The sequence below is a fragment of the Pagrus pagrus genome (genome assembly GCF_965226575.1).
Source record: "Pagrus pagrus genome assembly, chromosome: 20".
In the NCBI taxonomy this organism is placed as follows: domain Eukaryota; kingdom Metazoa; phylum Chordata; class Actinopteri; order Spariformes; family Sparidae; genus Pagrus; species Pagrus pagrus.
In genome coordinates, this window is record NC_140207.1 from 1,286,095 (window position 1) to 1,310,405 (window position 24,311).

At 42.5% G+C, this 24,311-nt stretch overlaps 1 protein-coding gene across 4 annotated transcripts in view; it reads right to left on the bottom strand.

Moving 5' to 3' along the window:
* Positions 1-1,909: 1,909 nt before the first annotated feature.
* The window catches only part of LOC311249175 (uncharacterized protein), a 50,926-nt gene continuing 28,524 nt past the window's right edge, over positions 1,910-24,311 (bottom strand). For all 4 annotated transcript variants that reach the window (XM_084340004.1, XM_084340002.1, XM_084340003.1 and 1 more), the window contains 11 exons: positions 18,372-18,548; positions 14,093-14,266; positions 13,500-13,673; positions 12,404-12,438; positions 12,207-12,268; positions 6,443-6,489; positions 6,029-6,246; positions 5,436-5,701; positions 3,632-3,748; positions 3,352-3,493; positions 1,910-3,048 (listed from right to left, as the gene is read on the bottom strand). In XM_084340004.1, coding sequence (XP_084196130.1) covers positions 2,132-3,048; positions 3,352-3,493; positions 3,632-3,748; positions 5,436-5,701; positions 6,029-6,246; positions 6,443-6,489; positions 12,207-12,268; positions 12,404-12,438; positions 13,500-13,673; positions 14,093-14,266; positions 18,372-18,548 — 2,329 coding nt within the window. In that variant the 3' untranslated portion in view covers positions 1,910-2,131. The remainder of the gene's footprint in view (positions 3,049-3,351; positions 3,494-3,631; positions 3,749-5,435; positions 5,702-6,028; positions 6,247-6,442; positions 6,490-12,206; positions 12,269-12,403; positions 12,439-13,499; positions 13,674-14,092; positions 14,267-18,371; positions 18,549-24,311) is intronic.

Consider the following 24,311-nt stretch of genomic DNA (forward strand, 5'->3'; position numbering starts at 1 on the left):
TTGGTCAAAAATATTGTGATATTTGATCTTGATTTTGTCAGCCAGAGATGGAAGCCAAGCTGTTAATATAGGCATGTTATAGCAGCATGTTAATATATATATATGTCACTGTCACATATTTGGAGCGGACGTTCAGCTGTCTAACTTCTCTGAAGGGAATAAGAAAACAATTCAGACCAAAACAGGTTTGAATCCAGTCGAAAATTGACTGAAACATTGTTGGAGCAGTTTTATTACATTAAAAAACAGGAGGTTAAAATACAAAAACTGGTCTGACTGCTGTCTTTGAGAGACTGAACCTGTCTGATGAACTTTCACTGTGTTCAGACAGAACACACTGAATTTTAGAGGCAGCACAGTAGAAAGAAGTGGATAGAAAACCACTGGAACGATGTGATAAGACAAGAATGCACCTGAGGTGATGCAGACTGACATGAAGACCTGTCCATCTGAGTTGACAAGGTTTCAGTTTCTTCTGACCTTGTTTGTCAAAGACACTACGTGTAACCATCATACATTCAGACAGCAAAATGTACAAAAGAACAAATGTTTTCCCTGAGAAAAAATAGTGGTTTGTTTGGTCACAGTGAAAGGGCCTTTTTTCCCCCCCAACTACAGTCAAACACTGTCAGAGTCAAAGAAAGCTCATCAGAACCACAGGCATTAACAGCAACACGTCTCATTTAAAGGCAAGGCAAGGCAAGGCAAGTTTATTTATATAGCACAATTCAGACACAAGGCAACTCAAAGTGCTTTACAGGCGCATAAAAATTACATTAAAAACATTTTAAAACAGGTAAAGAAATAGGAAAGCAGGCTAAAATGGAAAAATTACATTAAAAGCATTTAAAATACATTGAATCAAACATTAAGAAAATAAAAGTCAGAGAGAATAAAAGTCACGGTGTAATTCAAAGCCTTAAAATTGCTTCAGTGAATTTAAAATAATTAAAACTGTAAAAATTGACACAACCGCAGATATCAAAGTAGAAGTTGACACTATAGGAAAGCTGCAGTGAACAGTAATGTTTTCAGCCCTGATTTAAATGAGCTGACAGTTTGTGCACATCTCAGGTGTTCAGGGAGTTTATTCCACAGATGGACCATGGAAGCTAAATGCAGCTTCACCCTGCTTGGTTCTGACCCTGGGGACACTGAGTAGACCTGCCCCTGATGACCTGAGGGCTCTGGGTGCTTCATACCCAACCAGCAACTCTGACATGTATTTAGGCCCAAGACCATTTAGTGATTTGTAGACCAGTAACAGGATTTTAAACTCTATCCTTTGGCTCACAGGGAGCCAGTGCAGGGATTTGAGGACAGGTGTGATATGGTCCATTTTCCTGCTGTTGGTCAGGACTCTGGCAGCAGCATTCTGGATGAGCTGCAGCTGCTTGATTGATTTTTTACTGAGACCTGTAAAGACACCATTACAATAATCTAACCTACTAAGAATAAATGCATGAACTAGTTTTTCCATGTCTTGTTTAGACAGAAGTCCTTTAATTCGTGCAATGTTTTTGAGATGATAATAAGCTGATTTAGTGATAGTCTTTATGTGGCTGTTAAAATTCAGGTCCGAGTCCATAACTACACCCAGATTTCTGGCTTGGTCAGTGGTTTTTAGTGTAATTGAGTGAAGTTGGCCACTGACCTCAAGCCTTGCGTTTTTGGGACCAAAAACAATTATTTCTGTCTTTTCAGCATTGAGCTGGAGAAAGTTCTGGCCCATCCACTGAGTGACTTGTTTGATAAACATTGAACTACGTCATGTGAAGCTGTACAACAGTCAGCTGTTATACAGAATCATCATCACACTTTCTTGATTTAGCTTCAGCTTAAGTTGAACTCTCTGGAGAGGAGATGATCCACCTGACAGAGAGCAGCGATCAGGACTGAGCTGGCTTCACTTCCCTTTGGGGATAAATAAAGTATTCTTCTTCTTCTTCTTCTTCTTCTTCTTCTTCTTCCCTTTCTTTGTACCGTGTCGATCACACCTCGAGCTTTCTCTGCTCTGTCTCTGTTACTTCTGATTGACTGCAGTTCATTAGATGTTATAACACTACGCTCATAAAGTTTATCCAGGAGCTGGTCCAGGACAGGTTCAGACACTCGGTTTACAAACTCTGTCCTAATGAAGCGCAGCCTGTCCTCTGCTGGGACTCTGTCCTCTGCTGGGACCCTGTCCACTGTTGGGACCCTGTCCACTGTTGGGACCCTGTCCTCTGCTGGAACCCTGTCCTCTGCTGGGACCCTGTACTCTGCTGGGACCCTGTCCACTGTTGGGACCCTGTCCTCTGTTGGAACCCTGTCCTCTGCTGGGACCCTGTCCTCTGCTGGAACCCTGTCCTCTGCTGCGACCCCGTCCTCTGCTGGGACCCCGTCCACTGCTGGGACCCCGTCCTCTGCTCGGACCCCGTCCTCTGCTCGGACCCTGTCCTCTGCTGGGACCCTGTCCTCTGCTCGGACTCTGTCCACTGCTGGGACCCCGTCCTCTGCTGGGACCCCGTCCACTGCTGGGACCCCGTCCTCTGCTTGGACCCCGTCCTCTGCTCGGACCCTGTCCTCTGCTCGGACTCTGTCCACTGCTGGGACCCCGTCCTCTGCTGGGACTCTGTCCTCTGCTCGGACTCTGTCCACTGCTGGGACCCTGTCCTCTGCTGGGACCCTGTCCTCTGCTCGGACTCTGTCCACTGCTGGGACCCTGTCCTCTGCTGGGACGTTTCTCTGTAGAATTTCCCTTCTTGCCCTTCTCAGACACTCGGTTTACAAACTCTGTCCTAATGGAGCGCAGCCTGTCCTCTGCTGGGACCCTGTCCTCTGCTGGGACCCTGTCCACTGCTGGGAACCTGTCCACTGCTGGGACCCTGTCCTCTGCTGGGACCCTGTCCTCTGCTTGGACCCTGTCATCTGCTGGGACCCTGTCCACTGCTGGGACCCTGTCCTCTGCTGGGACCCTGTCCACTGCTGGGACTCTGTCCTCTGCTGGGACCCTGTCCACTGCTGGGATGTTTCTCTGTAGAATTTCCCTTCTTGACCTTCTTGGACCTGGAAGACACAAAACAGGCTATAAAAACACAAATAGTGTATCATAAATTCATGAAGATCTAGGTTAGCAACTTAATCGAATGAAAACTACTAACACTATTATTATTGATTAGCCCAGTTAGCTAACGCTTATACAGACTCGAAAGCGCAGCTGGTGCCTCAGTTATTATGACATTTGATTCCCTGATAATAATCGCTAACTTGTGAATACACGTGCACGTTCTATTGTAGTCTATTCTAGTCTGTCGCTGGGATCTAAACTCTGACAGGTGGAGTGCTGCTGCAGGTTGGTGAAGCCTTCACCTTTCAGATACACATTACGTTTCCAGACGTCTTTCCTCTCTTGGTCCTGGACCATCAAAGTCACTTTCTCTGGGTTTGTCGTCAGGAAAACTTCAAATGTTGGATGGAAATTTGGTCCATGCTTTGGACCAAATGGTGCATGCTGAAAACCAGAAGCAATGTGTCATTTTCAGGTCTGTTGCAAAAATGTTTACTTTCCTTATTGTAACCTATTTTCAACATGAAGCCAACATTGTATCATTGATAATTCTATTTATAACCATTAGAAGAGTCGACTCACCTCAGGCTGTATTGTAAAGCCCTCATGTTCACAGCGAGCAAAGTAACTTTGACCGATGCTGAGATGACAGTCGGAGGAGATCCTGATGTACTCAGCACCTCCTTGTTGAGCAGCAACCTTCAGTCACAGGACATTTTATTTTGGCATTTATGCTCAGATAGTCAAGTCCACGTTATTTATAGAGCACAATTCAGACAGATGACAGATGAGAACTATACTCAAATAAAATGACAGAGACGGACATAATCAAGAGGATACAAGTAAATTAGTGCTAGCAAAGAATACACAGAAAACAATAAAATAATCTCAAACAATTACAAACAACAGTGTGTCATCAGTCATGTCAGAGAAAACAGATGGTTCTTAAAATGGGTTTTAAAGAGGGAAGATCTAAAATGTTCCACTGTTAAGGAGCAAACAATGGAAAATATTCAATCTAACTAGTAGATTGTGTTTTGGTTGGGTTAGGGTTACATGCGCTTCTCTCGCAGCTAGTGGTACATGGTACAGCAGACGACCTACTGTATGTACTGAGTCCAGCCTGCGGCCCTTTGCTGCATGTCTCTGTACTGTCGGATCAAATAAAGGCTTAAAAGCCCAACAAATAATCCTAAAATGATTATATATACATAGTGCTGACTTGAAACAATTGCGAGGCGGTAAATCTAGTTTATTTTTTAATCATCCATATGATTTTGTTTTTATATGTAGTAGGGATGCTCCGATCAGCATTTTTGGGGGCCGATCCGATCACCGATCACAGGAATCATAAATCTGCTGATACCGATCCCGATCATCGATCACAGAATGGATGGGAGAATAATAATAATAATCCTCAATGTCCTGTATTTACAATCTAGCCTCGTGCAAGAATCTTTAAGGCTTTGTTCTATATGTTATAATACAAGATTTAAGCATTGAGCTACAATCAGGCAGCATTCATGACTCTGTACAGTCAAACTAACCAAAAACTTCTTATTGATCATCATTATAAAGTTTCAGGGCGGTCCTGTAACCATGGTAACTCACGGTGCCATAGGGGAGGGACAGACGCTGAATGAAGCCGTTTACACAGATACACTGCAGACAAAGTCCAGACTATAGTTGTTGTTTCACACATGTAGCACACAACAGGAGACTCTCCGTGTCAGACGAGTTCTCACGTGCTGACTAAACTCAGTTGATAACATAGCAGCGCGACGAGTCCCTGCTAGCTAAGCAGCTAAACTTAAGCGCCGCTCCGTGTTGAGATCCCGCCCTGTGTGGGTCACTGCACTGTCATTGGTCAGGCGCACACGCTGTTAACGATACCATTGGCTGTAGAGTGTGACAATCTGTCAATAAACATCAGCCAACAGTTCTCCTCCGATCTACATTGATCTCACAAGTCGCCTCTGTTAAGTTTGAATGGCAGAAATCCGTCGTAGCGACAGAGAACTTTAATCCATGGATTTATATGCGATCGGCTTTTCTGATCTGCACTTTGAGAGCCCACCGATCAACCTGTTTAGGGTCCATATCGGCCGATGACGATCGGCGGCCGATCGATCGGAGCATCCCTAATATGTAGCATGAAGGGACTACAACCATCAATGTACAATCCTGGCTGTATAATGTCAATTCAATAGTAAAAATAAATAAATACATCTGAAGATTTACAAATTGATATTGATTCTTAGCGCAGCATGAGAAGGTTTTACACTCGGAGCAAAGTGTGCCTGACCTGAATCATCTTTGTGGAATGAGCTGTGTCTTAAAACATGAGTTTAGGCTGATGGTAAACACATATGACACATGGCTTTACCTCATGCACAGGGATGTTGTCCTGCAGCAGAAATACATCAAGAACTCGATGTCTTCTGTCTGGAGGTCGGAGGAACAGCAGAACTTGGCCGTTTAATGGCAGTGAGACGTTGAGCACTCTTTTCACAATATCCCAGACCAGACCAAAGGCAGAGAGGTGAGGGACCTTCACAGCCACATGAGTGTCTGTGATCTCCAGCGGCTCTAAGATGCTCATCCCATCGTCAGTGATGTGGATGACAGACAACAGGCCATCAACAAGCAACGCTGTTAAAGGAAACAGCTGTTAAACTTTTGTTTTGCTGCAGGTTCATCTTTGGCAATTTTATGTCTGAGCACTTCAGTTCATAGAGTTCAAATGAATCTGTTGTCATCAATTCTGCAGTACTGGGGCCAGTTACCCTCTATCCTGCATCTGTTACTTTTGAATTCATTATCATTTTTCATGACCCACATGTGATCTGCTTGGATTGCTGTACTTTAAACTCCAACACAGTTTGTTGTTGCATGTCACTGAATGCTGCAAAGTACTGCACAAAAATCTTTAAATTTTACTGATTCATTATCTAACACTGAAGACAACCATGTCTTTACCATCCTTAGTTTCACAGTGTGGCAGGTGGAGCTGACAGACAGCAGCATCCTCTGAACACTTGATATCAAACAGCAGCCCTGCAGGTCTCTTGCCAGCTGACTGGAGGAGGCTCTCATCCCATTGGACAGTCTTGTACAGCAGCTCCGCCTCCTGAGCCACAACAAACACCAGTCCAGTAAAAGAACACTGGAACACACCTGGACCAGGACACCTGAACCTGCAGGACACAGAAATGCCGAAATATACAACAAGCATTAACTGACCATTTAGTCACATGATCTGTTAAGACAGGTGTTCATGTGCAGCAGGTGAAAGGCGAGGACAGCACCCCGGAGACCAAGCCACTCTCCTTCAGTGAAGGCTCAGCCAGGCAATAACTTTGGTTGAAGTGTTTTGTCATTTTATATGATTACCTGTATGAAGAGTCAGTTGTCTGCTCAGGTGAGAAGGACAGTGGAGCCTGCGATTAAAGAGGGCAAAAGTTGTTGTCAGAGAAGTGCAAACTTGTGTGGTCTAAAGTAATAAAAAAGTAAACCCCGATGTCAATATTCAACTCAAGCACACTGTTTGGATCGGAGAGGAAATAGTATCAATGAAGTAACTGTTAAAATCTTTAAGGCTAGCCTTGTTATTAATGCAGGAAAACAAAAAATCTGGAATAATAATGTAATAATGTACCAAATACAGGCTACAGTACATAACCACCACAGAAAAAAGGGAGAGAGATGAAGAGAGGGAGAGAAAGAGACAGGTCCAGCATGTCAGAGTGCAGCAGGTGGATATGTTATAGATACAGCTCATGTATCACTACAGCACTGAGGGAAATAAATGGCTTTTGTTTAAGGTAAAATAAGCACATTGTACAGTAAAAGCTTGTAGTGACTTTGAAAACGGAAAACTGTTCATGGAAACACTGTAAACATCTTAAAATGTCTGTTTTTTAGCATGTGAATTATAAAGCAGTTGCAGTTTAAAGTCGGGCTCAGAAGTTGTAAAGATTCTATCTGATTCTGAAACTTGACAGATGTTTTTTTTCTAATATTAAACATGCACACACTAGACCTGAAAATAATGGCGCACACACGCCAGGATATTATTAAGATTACTGTGCCAGAGGGAGCGTAAAGCACATGTGAACAGAACAAACCCAATCACTGTGACGTCATGCTAACAACAACAGCCACGCCTGGGGAGACAGCTGGTGGTTGATTTGCATTGCAGAGATATGCAAAGTCTACAAATTTGTATATTTCTGTAGTCAACATTATCCTCTAGGGCCAGCATCTGTACAATGTTTCGCCTCGTAGCCGCTGCGGAGCTGCTCGCGCCCGACAAAGTGAAATTATTTCAAAACGTCAGTTTGTCTCGGAGGACCGTTTCAGACAGGATTACTGATATGGTGCAAGATATTGAAAAAACACTTAAGAACACTGCAAGAGACTTTGAGTATTTTTCTCTGGCTTGTGATGTGACAACAGACATCACAAACACAGCGCAGCTTGCCATTTTTGTGCGTGGGATTACCGAGTTTGAAACGAAGGAGGAGTTGCTGTCTTTGCAAGCCATGCATGGCACTACTAAAGGTGAGGATTTGTACAGTCAAGTTGTTGTGGCCATGAACAATTTTGAACTGCCATTTGAGAAGTTGAGCGGCATCGCCACTGATGGAGCTCCCGCAATGGTTGGCTGAGTCGTGCAAATATGCTCACACGGTTTTATACACTGCGGGAAGAAGTCAGACGCTTCATGGAGATGAAGGGGAAACCTGTCATGGAGCTCAGTGATGGCAAGTTCCTCCGTGATCTGGCCTTCATGGTGGACATCAGCAAGCACCTGTCAGAGCTAAACATCAAGCTGCAAGGTCCCAACCAGCTCATCAGCTCTCTGCTTTCAAATGTGAAATCATTTGAAGTGAAGTTAAGGCTTTGGCAAGGACAACTGGAAAGGGGAAACACTGTGCACTTTCCCACCCTACAAGAACAAAGGCCTGATGTTACGACTGAATATGCTGGTGAGTGTGCAAAACTCATCCAGGCATTTGATGATAGGTTTCATGATGTGAAAAAAATACAAAAGGAACTTGACATGTTTGCGACGCCATTTAATGTGCAACCATCTGATGTGCCAGACAACTTCCAAATGGAAATAATTGAGCTGCAAAACAACAACGAGCTCAAAGCCAAGTCCAACAACCTCTCTCTGCTGGACAAACTGTATGTTCTTGCTGAGGATTTTCCCATCCTGAGGAGACATGCCCTGAAGTTTGCATCTGTTTGGGACAACGTATCGTTGTGAACAGTCCTTTTCAAAACTGACTCCTGCAAAGACTTGCTTCCGCTCAACACTGACTGACTCAAACTTGGAAAACCAGCTTCGAGTAGCATCATCCTCACTGCCAGCTGACATTAGACGCCTCACTAAAGAAAAACAGTTCCAGCCATCACATTAGGTGAGTCTAGAAATGCAGCAATCATGAGGCTTAGTAACACAGCAGTTATAGACTTTTTTCATCTTTTTTTTCATCCCTAGTTATATGTTCATAATAGTATGGCCCTCGGAGGACTTTAGAAAAATTTAAATGGCCCTTGATATGAAAAAGGTTCCTCGCCCCTGATTTAAACACTGTGGGCAAGTTTTTCCTCACTCGAATCGAGGGTCAAAGGACAGAGGGTGTCGTCTCTGTACAGATTGTAAAGCCCTCTGAGGCAAACTGTGATTTGTGAATTTGGGCTATACAAATAAAATTTGATTTGATTTTGATTTGATTTGATTTGATTTGAAGATTGCCATATCAGAATACATTTACATTGTGTTGGGACTGAGACAGGGATTGTGCCCATCCTCAGTTGAACTATGTCTCTTAGTTATGAAATTGTTTCCATCATTTGTACCATCCAAGGACTTCTTTTTAATCACACATATACCGTATTGATCTGAATATAAGACGATATTTTTTCCCTTGAAAAATGCCTGAAAATTACGCCTCGTCTTATATTAGGGGTCTAAGGAGTAACCCATGTAAAACAATAGGTAGCGCCATATGAGCGCTTTTCTCTCCGTCAGCGTTTAGTGCAGTGTGACCCTAACGTGATCCTGTAAACAAGCATGTAAACAAGTCGGCTGGAGTGGGTGTGTTAGCCTTCATTTGCATAAGCTACTGAATGACAAAAAGATGCAGCCAGGGCACAGAGATCCACTTGAAAAAACTGCTTCCAAAGTCGGTCAGGTGAATAAAAATCAGAGGAGAAGTTATGAGAGTGACGCCGAGATCGAAAAGTGGCCAAAGGTATGTCGATTGCTGCTCAGCGGCTTATACCGATGCCTAGCCTTATGCCGTTCCTCGGAGTGGTGTGCCGCTGTTATGCCGATGATATTCCACCGACACATGACGGTGCGTGTCGCTACAGACCGTTATGTTTCTGAGAGACTGTTGGATGGGTACCGCCCCCTGATGGATATGCAAATAAAGTGCCACTGGGCCACTGGTCCTGCCGTAAATGTATACATTGTTGTAGTCTTTTTTGACAATGCTAACTTAACACATTGCCGCAAATAAAGGAACGTAGGCTATGTGTTTCTTTTGGATATTATGTTGGTGGGATTAGGCATATAGACAGTAATTACACATGGGATTCTTGCGATATGATAGCAAAGTAATATGTCTAAATTTGGGTCTATAAACTACTTAAAGCTAATGAAAGAGATAGCCTTAGCTAACATGGCTACTGTTAGCCCAGCCACTGTAGCCAGTCTGACTAATCGATAGCAGAAACTTTGAGCCAACCAACTATAGTTAAAACATATCTCAATGTACAGTGAACATGATACATAATAAATGTATAGTGAACATGATACATAATATGCCACAATGGTTAATGTTCGACGAAGTAGATTTTATACGAAGTAATGTATTCTTGTGTTCTCCTAGTAAAGGAAACCTGTCAGTAAGTATTGTTTAGCTATGTTGATAACGGACGAGCCCGGACTCAGAGGGGAATGGCACTAGCGTATCATGACAAAATATTTGTGAAATGAACTAGTTTCGTGGCAGATAATGCGTTATATAGAGGCTGTGTGTCGCTGCCCCGTCACTCGCATTATATGGATATATCGGCGCTACGCTGGATCTAATTTCGTCCGAACGACTCCAAATGACACCAAAGTAAATGACCATATAATTTGCTAGAAATAAGGTCCAGGTTGTAAAAAACGGTAGTTATCCTTTAAGGGCATGAACAAGGACACTTATAAACTTTTTTAAACATAAGTTCAAAATATGCACCATTTATATTAAATACAGAAAACAGCCATTCAATTCCATTAATAATAACATAAAATCAGACCAGTATGTTCATAATCCTATCCATACTTTTGTCCGTGGCTTCATCGATGTTGAGTGAAAACATGCCATTTTTTAGCTTCTCGGATAGAGTTTTTTTAAACTCTGACGAGATGCCATGTGTAATAAAATAGCTAGCATGCTGCCTCGAAAGGGACAGGTGTATGAGGGCGACTTTATCCTCCGCTAATTTCTTTGACAAACTGACGAGGGGTCGCGAGATGTTAAATGACAGGTCGTGCTCAGCAATGAAGGAGCAGACGCGAATTTTTAAATCAGCCACACGATCAGTCTTTGAGGGCGGAATGTCGGCCGTGGCTGTTGCCCCCGGCAAATGTGAGGTGTGTTGAATGGCATGGACAGCTGATTTATGCCCTGGGTCTGACTCGTGCCGTGAGAGAACTTTTTTGCCACTGGTTCCATAGATCAGCCGCCTTGCACACAACGTGCAAAAACATGCCCCTGGTTCCCAGAGCTTTTGGCACCAGCTCCCAAAGGGCTTGCCATCACTACCCACCTCCTCTATCCACGCCCAGCGCCATTTATTCTAAATGTCCATGTCCACTTCGTTGGTGTCTTCTCCTGTTTTCATTAACCTGCGGTCCATCCTGTGAGTTGTGGTGCGTCATTAGAACGGGGATCACTTTCGACAGCACGTGAAGCGCCCCAAGTCCCGTCCCCACCCTACTTCTGATTGGCTAGTAGGCCTCTTGTTTGTGTGGTTAAGAATGAAAGCTGCGCTTCTCTTGGATCCAGAGAAATGTGTGTTAGATCTAGGTGAACCCCAATTACATTTTTTTCCCGCAGTCACGCCGGTACGCCGGAGATCCGGCACAGCGCTGGACTACTATCAGCCATGTGTTTGTGGTGTTTTTGGATGTTAATGCTCTTACATTTTGCAGACTGTTCTGACACTGTTTGTCAAGAAAATGTGCGCTGTTTATTGCACAAGTTAGGCCAGTAGGCTTATGCTCGTTTTATTGCACTGTTTTCATGGCATAGAACCGTGAAGTGCGTTCTGCGCTTTGCTTATTTGCGGGGCTATAGAAGATTTTATGATTTTTTTCCCCCGCATGATAAACACCAAAGATGTTGAAATGTACAAGGAAAACAATGAATTTTTTTTTTTTTATGCAAATGAAATTTTGTCCAAATAAAAAGTATTTTTCCAAATATGGGTCTTGAAAAAGAGGGGTCGTCTTATATTCGGGTCAATACGGTACATGTACTTAGTATGCCTAGTTGCAGGCAAGTACAGAGGACGCTATAGTCAGGATGTGTGTTGGATGGCTGAAAGAGGAAGATACCAGCACAGTCTGTCTTTGTCTCCAGTAACAGGAAGTGGCAATCACATCCTGTTAACGGTGAAACTCCATGAAATTCTGACCCAAAGCCAAAAACACATGCATGATGAGTCTATAAAGGATCTAAATACAACCCCTGTACAACTCTGAGCTTATCGTTGATATTTCAGCAGTATTTCTGTTGTTACAATTAAGCTCTTTTTAGATTAATTTATTTGTGTGCTAAGGTGCCACTTACTGGTCATGTTAAAGTAAAATAGTTGGTGCAAAGACTTTTCTTCAGCTGTTATGAGGGACAGTTGAGAGTAAACTTTAACCTCTTTTCTTGCCACATCTTTTTGAGTAATTCCATTGTTGTTTTACTAATTATGCAAATTCATGCCAGAGAGTATTAAGACTGTACATTTTAATTAATTAAAATCTGTAATTTCTGCAGTTTTAGGTCATCATAAATTTTTCATTGGTAAAGGCTCAATATGTATGTCCAAATAAAGTCATATACTAGAGGACTCTGTGCAAATGCTCCATTATTACCTTTTCCTCATCATCGGGCAGTTGGAGCTTTTTTGTCACATCCGGTTCGACATCAGAGTAATCTGATGGAGAGAAGAAGTAAAACAGAACGTACAATAATGAAAAGTTGCACAGTGTGAAAAAAATTAGCAGCACATGCTCATTTTAAAATGAATGTACTTGACCTTGATGAATGGGGGACATTACTCATTACTCACATTTTTTGTGAGCTGTGATCAACTTGCCATCAATCCTGTAGGGATGAACACAATCCCAAAAGTTATGGATCAAGTTTTAATTGATAGCCAGCATTGTTAGCCAGCTTCAAAGTCCTGACACAAGCCAACTGATCGAACACTTTGCATCGTGTTATATTGTCACCGCAAGACTAAAACTGATTAACACCAGGGTAACTATCCTAAACTAACAACTGGAACTAAAATAAGCAGTGAAAAAAACTGTCACCAACTCAAATGTTATAGAAATGGTACTTTTTAAAGAAAAAAAACTGAAATTGCCTGGTTACAAACTAAATTAAAAACAAAATCAAAATTACAAACAACTACATAAATTTTATTTTTTTTTGTTTTTTGTTGGCAATAAGGTTATTGACATTTTGCAACACACAGTGGAACAAAAAAATTAAAGTTGTAGCTTCTTCATGCAACACAAACATAGAACATAAATATTTGAATTTGTAGCACATTTGTTTCATGTATTTTAGATGCATATGTAGCTACATACTTCTGCCACATCATACCTAGTCCAAACAAGAACAAACTAAAAGTACTGTAAAACTAAAACTAAATATATAAAAAACTGAAACTTTGAAAAACTGAAGGTCAACTACATCTGGCAAACGCACTCTAAAAACTCAAACTAAACTAAATTGAAATCTAAAAGTTAAAACTAAAAAATGTTTTCTGCCTCCGTTCAAGGAAATAATTAGTCATCTGTCGAAATCCAATAAACATCACAAAAAAATAAAAACAAACTACGTTTTTCACTCTACTGTAAATTCTCATTTGTCTAATAACATTGCAACTACTGCAACTACCTGTGGGAAGTAGTACTGTTCTCGCCCACCATAGCAGAAAACCAAGGCTCAATTCATTGTAGAGGTACCTCTGTAGACTTGGCTGTGAGGGTTCTTATCCTTGTTATTGAATTAGCAACTCCAACGGATTGGTTGGGGTGCTCCCACAGTGGATGGTGGAACTGGAGGTACACTCCATGAGAGTAACACATTAACCTCCCTGTGTTTGGTACAATATTGCCAAAAACTGCATGGCATAACACTAACCCTATACTGACCTCAGAGTCTTCAGTCTACAGTGTGGACTCTCCACAAGATCAGACAGCAGCTTCACTCCTGAATCCTGCAGCTTGTTGTAGTCCAGGTCCAGCTCTCTCAGATGGGAGGGGTTGGACTTCAGAGTTGAGGCCAGAGAAGCACAGCTAAACTCTGATAATCTGCAGTCCCTCAATCTGAATAAAGAATAAGTGATGTAAGTTTAGAAGACAATGTTCCTGCTTGAATCATTCAGTGTTAAATACTCTGTTCAGAGCTGAAGAGGGTTTAGAACGGAGACCTTTAGAAAATTGAAACTTTAAACACCTGAACTCAACAGGATGCAGGTTTAAAACTGTAAAATACAAAAAGTGAAAAGGAGCCGTCATTAGTATGAATAACAATGAGCTGCTACTTTAATACATTCCAGCATAGGTGTAGCTCAACATTGCTCTGCCACAGTCAATGGACTAAACCCCAGAAGTAGAGAACAGACTTTAGCATTAAGATACTCAGCATGGATCAGTGTAATATCAGCTTTGGGTCTGCAGTTTAGTGCAATCACAACTTTCACATCATGGTAATCTGAGCACAGAAGTAAAAAACAGTGTCTGACCTCAGAGTCTTCAGTCTACAGTGTGGACTCTGCAGAAAATCAGACAGCAGCTTCACTCCTGAATCCTGCAGGTTGTTTCCACTCAGGTCGAGCTCGGTCAGATGGGAGGGGTTGGACTTCAGAGCTGAGGCCAGAGAAGCACAGCTGATCTCTGATAAACTGCACCAACTCAAACTGAAACAAGAATAAACAATGTGGATAAAAATCCATTAAGTTTTAAATGTGGAGCCCACCACAAATGCTGAGTGCAACAGCACTGTGGCAAATACAAATCCCAGGTCTGTCACAATTTGTCAGACATAATGTAGGTGCTAACTACAAACAAAACTTATTATGTCATACCAATGTTATGTCTTGAAAACTTGTATCTTGGAGTAAACAAAGTGGATGTAACACTGTGATACGACCCTCTCACTGAAGTTACATAGTGCAGAAACAAGTGACAGAGACACCATTCACCCTGTTACAAGACATTATACCATCAACATGACTCTGAAGCTGATACGTATTTTAAGGTAAAAAAAAAAAAGTGACATGATGTTGGTGCAATATGGCAGAGTTAAAGTCATACTTCAAACAAATACGTTGTACCATATCAACAGAAGTAGCTGCTAACTGATGCTAACTGCACCTGCCATAATATAATTAGCCTGGTGTTTGCACAGGAGCTTTGAGCCACCAGGAAGAGTAGGTTTTCAGACCCGCAACAAGGGCTGAACTTGCAGGAAATGCTTGCAAAGAGTATCACCAGAATGGGAACCAAAACCAAGCAGGGCAAGCGGTCAATGGACACTGGGTGAGAAGCCTCTTAGTGAAAACAACCAAAACACAGCCTCTGAGACCAAAGGAGGCCAGTTGGACAACAGGGAATACAGTATAGAGATGATTTAGAGTGGCTCTGACCAGGTCTATGACTCCAGGGACATTGACGACACAGCAGGTCTGGACAGGAGAGGCATGAAAGCGGCAGAGGAGTGAGTGGGAGGTCAGGCATCAGTCAACGGCTACCTTAGAAGTCTGAGCAGGCGTTACGGAGGAGTCAGGCCTGGGGTGCCAGGAGCCAACACTTTCTAGACAACGACCTTGGTGATGTTGGACTGAGGGAAGACTGGACACTGAACTGACTGACTATCAGCTTTTGAGGTATAAAGAGGTATTAGGAGACAGGACAGGCCAGGACTAGCTGGTTAGCATGCTAACTTCAGTAGACATCTCTGCAACAAAGATGTCTTTGACAGAACATCAACACTGTTGTTTCTTCAAATTCTTTTGATTAATTTCAGATTAAGTTTAGTTGGTTTGTTGGTTGGTTGGTTTGTTAGGATTACACAAAAAATACTGGACCAAATTTGGACTATGGGACTCAGCTCAGATAAGACCCCACTGACTTTTGGTGTGGATCCAGATAAAGGGACGCATCCAGGGGCCTTGGTGGAGGTATGTGTTCTACTGAGTGCCATTCTAGTCGAACTTTAATTCAAGAAACCTGAATAACTGAGCCATTCAAAATAGAAGCCAAAGCCTCCCTCACTGCCTAGACAGAGCATGAGTAGCATCATCAACACACTCTTCCAACCAGACATCAACAATGGCACAGGGAGAAGCATATTCAAGCAGGAGCTTCTTATGAGACAACCAGAAACCCTTTATGCTGATATTTGAGGAATTGGTAATCTCATTTTCAGAACTGGAGAGTAGATTTCAGAATTTGATTTACCAACAGGCTCTGCTAGTAGGGCTCTCCTACTAAGTCAATGAATAAGTGCAATTCATTGACCTGATTGGTTGAAGTTAGCCCTTGATAGACGATGATAGACAGATGGTTCGTCCAATCACCTGCCAAGCATTTTTTGAAAGTTCCGTAGGGTGACTTCTGAGGGTGGTTCTGCGTAACGAACCATCTGGCATGTCAGGTTGATAAAGATGGTCTTCCTGATTGAAATTCAACAGGAGATTAAGTAAATTAGGCACGGAAGGTGCGATGTCCAAGAGTTGGGAGATGAAATAGGGTCCTGAAAAATGCAAGGTTTGATGCCAAGGAGGTAGAGCAACTGTTGCTTTGTTTTCAGCAGAAGAAATAACTTTGTTTTATCAAGGATATGCTGCAATCTTTCGACTAGGAGGGACGGTTTCATTTTGATGGGAGTCAAGTGTGATACCTAGGAACTCCAAGTGTGTATTTGGATCAATCTAAAAGCTTCAGTGCTCCTTGGCATTCATTCTACAAGTCTGAACTCTGGTGATACTGGTGGGTTTGGAACACTTTCTTCTGAATGATATTCCCTCATGTGGTGTTTGGATGATGGTGCAAAGCAATGTCTAAGACAGATCTGTTGACTGCGAAGGCATCCAATTCACATAATTTTAGTACTCATCAATCCATTCGGTGAGCCCTCATGCACTATGGATTGGGGCATTCATCCTGGAAGAGACCACTCCCATCAGGATAGAAATGTTTCATCATAGGATAAAGCTAATCACTCAGAACAATGAACCATCTCTATATGAGGTCAACTGGACCCAAACCAAGCCAGATTGGCCATTTTCACCTCAATTAGGTGCTTTTGATAGCCATCCACAGGCATCTGGTAGTCCTCTGGCTGAATTTTTAACCACTCCTCTTGACATTATCGGTGAAGTTCAACAAATTTATTGGCTTCCTGGCACTGGCATTCCAAAACCTCAATTCTAGCCTGATTTAGCCATTCCTTTACTACATTTGATGCATTTGGGATCACTGTCCCATTGGATCACCCAACTGCACCCAAGAGCCAATCTTCTGCTGCTGATTTTAGGTTTTCCTGAAGAATTTGGAGATAATCCTCCTTAATTTCTCCATTTACTTTCTTTAGATCAGCAGATCCACTGGCAGCAGAACAGCCCCACAACATACTACCAGCACCATGCTCGACAGTAGGTATGGTGTTCTTGGGGTTAAAGGCCTCACCTTCTCTCCTCCAAACATATTGCTGCTCGATGTGGCCAAACAACTCAGTTTTTGTTTCATGCGACCACAGAGTTTTCCTCCAAAAGGTTTTTTCTTTGTCCATGTGATCAGCAGCAAACCCTTGATCCGCTGGATCAAGAGCTTCTTTCTTGCACGGCAGCCTCTCAGCTCATGTTGATGTAAAACACACTTGACTGTGGACACTTACACCTGTCTTCCAGCAGCTTCTAATTCACTGCAGACTTGCTTTTTGGTAGTTTTTGGTTGACTCTTGACCATCCTGACCAGTTTTCTCTCACACAGATGCTGTTTTTTCGGCAGAAATGTGACAAAGAATCGGTAGGACAGACAGGATGAGAGACACTTTTCCACATATAACTGCGGTATTTTTTCCTCATATAAGTTGCCAAAGACACTACCAGTTACCTCAGTGCTATTGTTTCATACTGTAACGTTGATTTGTGGGTTGAAGTGTGGGACATTTCTCTTTTATTTTAAGAGTGAAGGATCTGTTTAGCTGTCACCATCAGACCGACACACCCCTGATCCGCACCTCCGCCACCACCACACAGATGCCGTCTCGCCTCTGAACTGTCTCCCCTCTCCACATCTGTAACTTTGACACAGACGGTGATGCGGAGAATCTGTGCATAATTCCCGCACTGAAAGGGCAGTGTGAATGCAGCTGAAGTAGTATGTGTTCCACTCATTCCATCACAGAAAAATGAGAGCTGTAGAAATCATTGGAACTGAAGACTGCCATGATGCATGTTCTTTATAATTGTATGTAGACTTTTGACCATGACTGTATGTATGCGTGGAGAGCCAGCTAGTTTTTTTGTTTTTGTTTTAGGCCATTGTCAACAGCAGCATAGTGAAGACAAAATGGCAATGGCTTTCAAGCCTTAAGCAGGGGCCGGAGCGGGATGTGGACAGATAGAAGATGAATCTTTTCTTCTCTGAACATTTTCTGGTGGCTATGCCTTGTGGAGTAATAGAGAAAATAGGGAATGGAGAGCACTCCAATGGGCCGATAACATATCCTTTATTCCCCTCTTAGCTCCTCCGGCTATGAGTTGTTGAATGACATGTATGAGTCAGTGAATGAGTTTGTTAGTGCCAGAGAAGATGTACATTTCATAATTGTTGAGGATGATGTGCAGGTAAAGTGGCACCTGATGCAAAGTGGAATATTTTACAATAAAATAAAATAATAATAATAATAATAAAGATATAGACCTAAGAAAAATAAACACTTTATGCATCTATGTATACATACAAGTGCAGTTACACCTTAAAAATGAAAACATTAACAACAGAAATGGAACTGACCTCAGAGTCTCCAGTCTACAGTTTGGACTCTGCAGAAAATCACACAGCAGCTTCACTCCTGAATCCTGCAACTTGTGATTGTAACTCAGCTCCAGCTGTCTCAGATGGGAGGGGTTGGACTTCAGAGCTGAGGCCAGAGAAGCACAGCTGATCTCTGACAACCTACAGTAAATCAGTCTGTAAAAGAAAGGGAAGTTTTATATACAAAAATATATTTAAAATAGGATCAATAGCTGTTTCTCATGTATTGGTAAGTATAATTCTGTTCTGATCAATGAGCTTTTCCCCTTTGTCAATTATGTCATTAATGTCATTATGTTATTGTGGATCATCATAATGTCAGCCTTCTACAGATCATCCAATTGATGAATTGAGCTGCCTACCAACTGTTTTTTTAAATTCATAACATAACCAAAACAGTTATACATGAGCAGAAATACAATGCATTCCACCTGCAGTCTTTAATTTTAGAGGCACTATGCGTAATTTTTTAATATTTAATTTATTTTAATCTTCTAATATGGCATCGGAATAGAGCTACAATACAGCTAAAAACAAAGACAAAGAACAACAACTTTATAACTATGACATAACAAGCATAAACTATTATGTACATACAGTATGTACAGTGTTTATATACAAGTGAAACTGTTACTGTAAACTAATACAAATAGTGCCAAAAGTTCTGGCATAAATTACAAATGGGTATTTAATTAAGTATTAAGTGGGTTGTTATGTTCAGTATACCTGTCGATATAAAGGATATACAGTGTGCTTAGGTTTCTATTTGGCAATGACTGAGATAGGTACATGTAAATACATAATCATTGTATTATAATTTTAGGTAACCGTTTTGCTCTTTGAGGATTATCGACACTGTATGACAGATCTTCCTGTTCATCTTAGTGATGGCCTAGTTGTTTAGGTATACAGTGTTCTCTAGCACCTACTTGTTGACAAGTTGGACAAGGTTGTGATGGATCTGCAGTGATATTTCCTGTCCATTTCCTGACTCTGGACATGTATAGGTCCTGAATAGGACTGGATCAGCAGCTCCTGAGGCTGATTACTGAGCTGAGCTGGTGCAGGAAGTACAACCTCTACTGGGTCTTTTTGATGGTAAATTCGATGTTGGAAAACCACTTTTAAAGTAATGCAATGCAAAGTAATGTAATCCTGCTGAAATGAAAAAAACAAACAAAAACAAAAAACGCCGTCAAGATGGCGCCAGTGTGTGTGGCTGCCCGTTTGCTTGAGCTTAGTGTGTTTTTTGTTGTTAACCATCGGCACTAAACAAATTGAGTCTCTGCTGGTGTATGATCGCCAGTCTATGTTGTCTCTCCGACTGAATGTCAAAGATATTGTCGTGTCTGATCAAGGTGGACAGAATACTACTGCCCCCGCTCTTGGCAGGGATCCCGCCTCATCTGTACTGGGCCTGGGCCCTACCTTCTCGGCGGAAGCGTCCCCGTCGCCGCGGTAGACGCGATGGTCGGCTGGTGAAGTTGAAGCTCTGGCTGACACGCTCTTCGTCCATTTCCCGGACAGTATATGGATTATTCCCTCCTCTCACCTTGCCCCGGCACTTCCTTGACCCCATCGACGCCTGCCTGATGCCTGTCACCGGCTCTTTTGAGGGACTCCAGCCCCGCCGCCTCTGCCCCCTTCGGCTCTCTCAGCGCGGGGTAAACCACAGGCTCCTAAGGATGCTACCCCGGGCTCCCCGATCCACCGGACCACAGGCCCCAGCTCCCACCAGGATTGGCTTGGTGAACGCTAGATCCCTGGCGAACAAAACTTTCATCCTGAGGGATTTCTTCAGCTCCCGTGGCCTGGACTTCCTCTGTGTGACAGAGACTTGGATCGGTGCCGGTGAGTGCAGCGTTCTGGTCGAACTTTTACCCGTTGGTTGTTCTTACTTTAACTCCCCGCGGACGTCGGGTCGTGGTGGAGGAACGGCGACGGTTTACAAAAACGTTTTCAAATGTAAGCAGCACACCATCTCATCCTCATTTTCCAGCTTTGAAGTAACTTTATTTGAGGTGGGTCGTTCCGACCCGGTCATTTACCGACCCCCCAAATACAATAAGGACTTTATAAATGACTTTTCTGGCCTTCTGGCTGAAATCATGCCTAGGTATGACCGTGCCCTTTTTCTCTGGGATTTTAATATTCATGTGTGCTGTCCTGATAAGCCGTTGGTGAAGGACTTCTTAAGCCTTATTGACTCTTTTAATTTGGTGCAATGTATGCCTGGTCACACACATGAACACGGTCACACTTTAGACCTCGTCCTTTCTCATGGCTTATCTGTTTCTAACTTGGAGATCAGTGACGATGTGATTTCTGATCATATGACTGTATTGTTTGAAATTGCTTTGTCATGTGCTCATGTTAAATCTGGTGCCCCTGTACAGAATCGTCAGATTTTTAACTCTTCTACTGCCAGTGAATTCTCTGTGGCGTTTGATCAGCTCTGTGTCCGCCCTGCCTCTGTTAACACAGAGGAGCTCAGCTCTTGGTTTCACTCCTCCTGCTGGACCATACTGGACTCTGTGGCTCCAATAAAAACTGTGCAGCCCAAGGCTAAATCTGAGCCCTGGTTTAAAGGGGAACTCCGGTTATTTGACACCTGGACCTTTTTTTTTATTTTTTACTAAAATCTCCTTTGTCAGAATGTGTCAAGCCTGGTTGTACAGGATTCTGTCCCTACATCTGTCCCCCAAGACCCCTCATCGGTCTGATGAGGCTGCCCAAGTTAAGCTGTTTGTTGTATGTGGAAAAAGTCCTCACATAAACTAATGAATGTAAGATGCCACAGTGCCAGTGAGTTCATCTAGGTCAGGAGCTGCAGCCTAAAAAAACCTGTAATTTAGCAGATTCTGTAATTTAGGCTATGTTCAGACTGCAGGCAATTTTGATGTATTGTCCTGACTTTTTTGTAAGTGATCAGATTAGATTTTTGAATCCCTCACCATCCTATCTGCATGGGTGTGGTAACAATGTAGGTGTCAGTCACTATAAACACTGGTGATGTGGTTTTCCAACATGGAAGAATGAGGAATGGACATCCATCATCTTGCTCTCCCAGCACTGTCAAGTTGCAGAGCAGAGTATTTATTTCAACGTTTCTGTCAACGGTGTTGTCTTCGATACAGATCTTCTCGTAGCAGCCTGGATTCTGCTAAGCAGCTCTGATGTTAACATAGACACTGAAATGACAAGCAAGACATAACGCCATGCAAACTGCTCACGCATTGAGTGTGGCAAGCCTGAAGACCATTTTATCGACCTTTATTCTTGAATTAAATAGAGAGTTAACCTTGTTATTCCCCTTGACAATGGTCCTACCCCTCTGTAGGCCCACAAAATGTCGATAAAGGCAGGCAGAACTTTTTCCAAGGCTCGCCTTGCCAAAATAATGTGCGCAGCGTCAAGAGATCTGCCCCTATCTGTCTGCAGTGGTACATTCACAGAGGAGATAGAGACCAAAGTAATTTCCCAGCAGGGACGGCACCAAGATTTTTTCTCTGCCGGTGCTAAGGGGGGGCTTTGAACAATATGTGGGGTGCTAAGAAAACAGTCGATTTTCATGACTTCAGAGTATTAATTTTCTCAATAAAAGCGGATATTATATGCAGCACATTCCATATAAATGTTGTTTTTAATTAAACTTATCAGAAGAATGTTCAACAGAATATATATAAACCACAGGTCAATTATAAAAATGTTTTTTTACATGCCGAGGTAAAGGACATGGTGAAAAAAACTGTTGTGCTCACCAGATACTTTCTCGTGCTCACCAGATACTTTTCTCGTGCTCATGAGAAACTTTCTCGGGCTCACCAGATACTTTTCTCGTGCTCACAAGAAAGTATCTCGTGCGCACGAGAAACCTTAGGTTGTGCTTCCTGTGTGTAAGCCTCCGGGCAGTTGTGCTGCCTGTGCCTAAGCCTCCAGGCTCATTAAGATCATTAACCTCAAAGAATGGCAGCAGAAGTGGATTTATTCTCTTTCCTGAAAATGCGAAATATACCTGACAGTGTCATCAACCAACTAAAAGATGATAAGTGTAGTCCATTCTCCTTGCATTTTGTGTACATCCACCTATACCCACAGAGTTGGCCAGATGTTTGTAACTTTTCATGAATGAAAATAACTACGCGATCCAAAGCGACATATCCCTTGAGCCGAAACAGACTACAAGACTTCAAAGTTTGTTTTAAATGTCTTTCAGACACAACATAGCAGTGACGACTTGCAAGTAAAGCAGCAATGTCCTTATAATGAAGTCCCAGGTTAAAATATAGCCGAACTAACTCCTGCACTGTCATTTTCACACAGAAACACAAACCAAAATGCAGTGGATGGTCTCCCAGACATCATGCGTGCATGCAATACTTTCTCGTGAGCAGGGCTCGAAATTAACTTTTTTCCTCAGTGTCCCACAACTGTCCCGAATTCTACTTTGTATTGTCCCGGATATAACCAACAGTGTCCCAAATTTAAATTATTGTCGTCGCCCCCCCAATTATGCAGAATACATATAATTTGATCCTTTTTTGTCACTTAACCATCACACTTAACCATCACACCACCATTTATATGGTCCACCATATAAGTTTAAAATACTTATTTTATTAAACATATGAATATCAGTCTGATCTGTTGCCTCTCCTAGACTAGAAGGGAAAGGAGTTGTTTTAAGACATGTTTTCTATTGTTTCTCAATATCCAGACTAATTTATCATTATGTCAACATTAAAGAATTCTGATAGTTTTATTTTTCAATTCAATATGTTATGGCTGTATGGTCTCTGTGTTCCATAATACAATTTAATAAATGTATCTTTTTTCAGTTGTAATTACAAGTTATCATTACAAGTCAGTAGTACTATAGGAATATAATTTTATCTTCTGTTATCATTTATGAATGTCAATCATCTTGGTCTCACTCATTGACCCACCCCACCAGATCTTCCCCTTCACATTTACTGTGCTTACTCCTGCCCTCCTACACAACACTCCTCTCTGTCTTGATGTGTCACTCTCTCACATACACCTCAAGACCCCAAAACACAAAACATTGTTCAGGTGCTCCCTGTAACCTATGAGTTACGAGCCCTTTTCACACAGAGTCGCCGCATTATCGGTTTCTCCGCCGCTGGCTGTTCACACAGAGCCGAGCAGCTCCGGTGCAAAAGACGAACCAGAGTATAATTCACACAGAAAGCCGGCGATGATGACGGTACACGTCATCATCATGATGTGTATGGTGACGTGTGTGTTTTGTTCAAGGTGTTTCTCGGTGTCCTCCTATATCTAAACATGTACCCGCTGACTGTTTATAATGACATGGATGCTGTTGTAATGTGTTGTGATTGAGATCCTAACCCACCAAACGTCCTGGAAAGTGACAAAGTTACGTTTTTCGTACAAAGTTACATAATCGCCATCAGTAAACAGGACGCTGTCTGACTATTTCACTCGCGGGGAGGGATGCTGTTTTCTGGGGGTAAAGTTCACTGAAGTCTCGGTCAGGACGGCTGACCGCCGCAGAGATGTTTTTTCTTGTCTCACAGAGTCGTTGAACATGGGTCGGCATGTTCTCTGACCACTTTGCCACCACTTCTCAACTGCCTGCTCTGCATTATAGTCCTCAACCTCAGGGAAATGCAAAGATATACGGAGGAGGGAATTGAGCATTTTGTTTGAGTGAGTGTTAGCTATCGCTGAGCACTAGCTAACATTGACAGTTAAGACAACTAACTTACCACAGGGGAAGACGATGAATCATGACCAGGACTTGGGATGTCCTTGTTTCGGGAGTCGGCATCAGGGGGATGTTTATTCAACCACCTGTCGTTAATGATGGTCTATCGCTCTGGCTCTATGAATGCTGCATTGGTGCGAGTCAAGCAGCAGCCAGCAGCAGAGTGG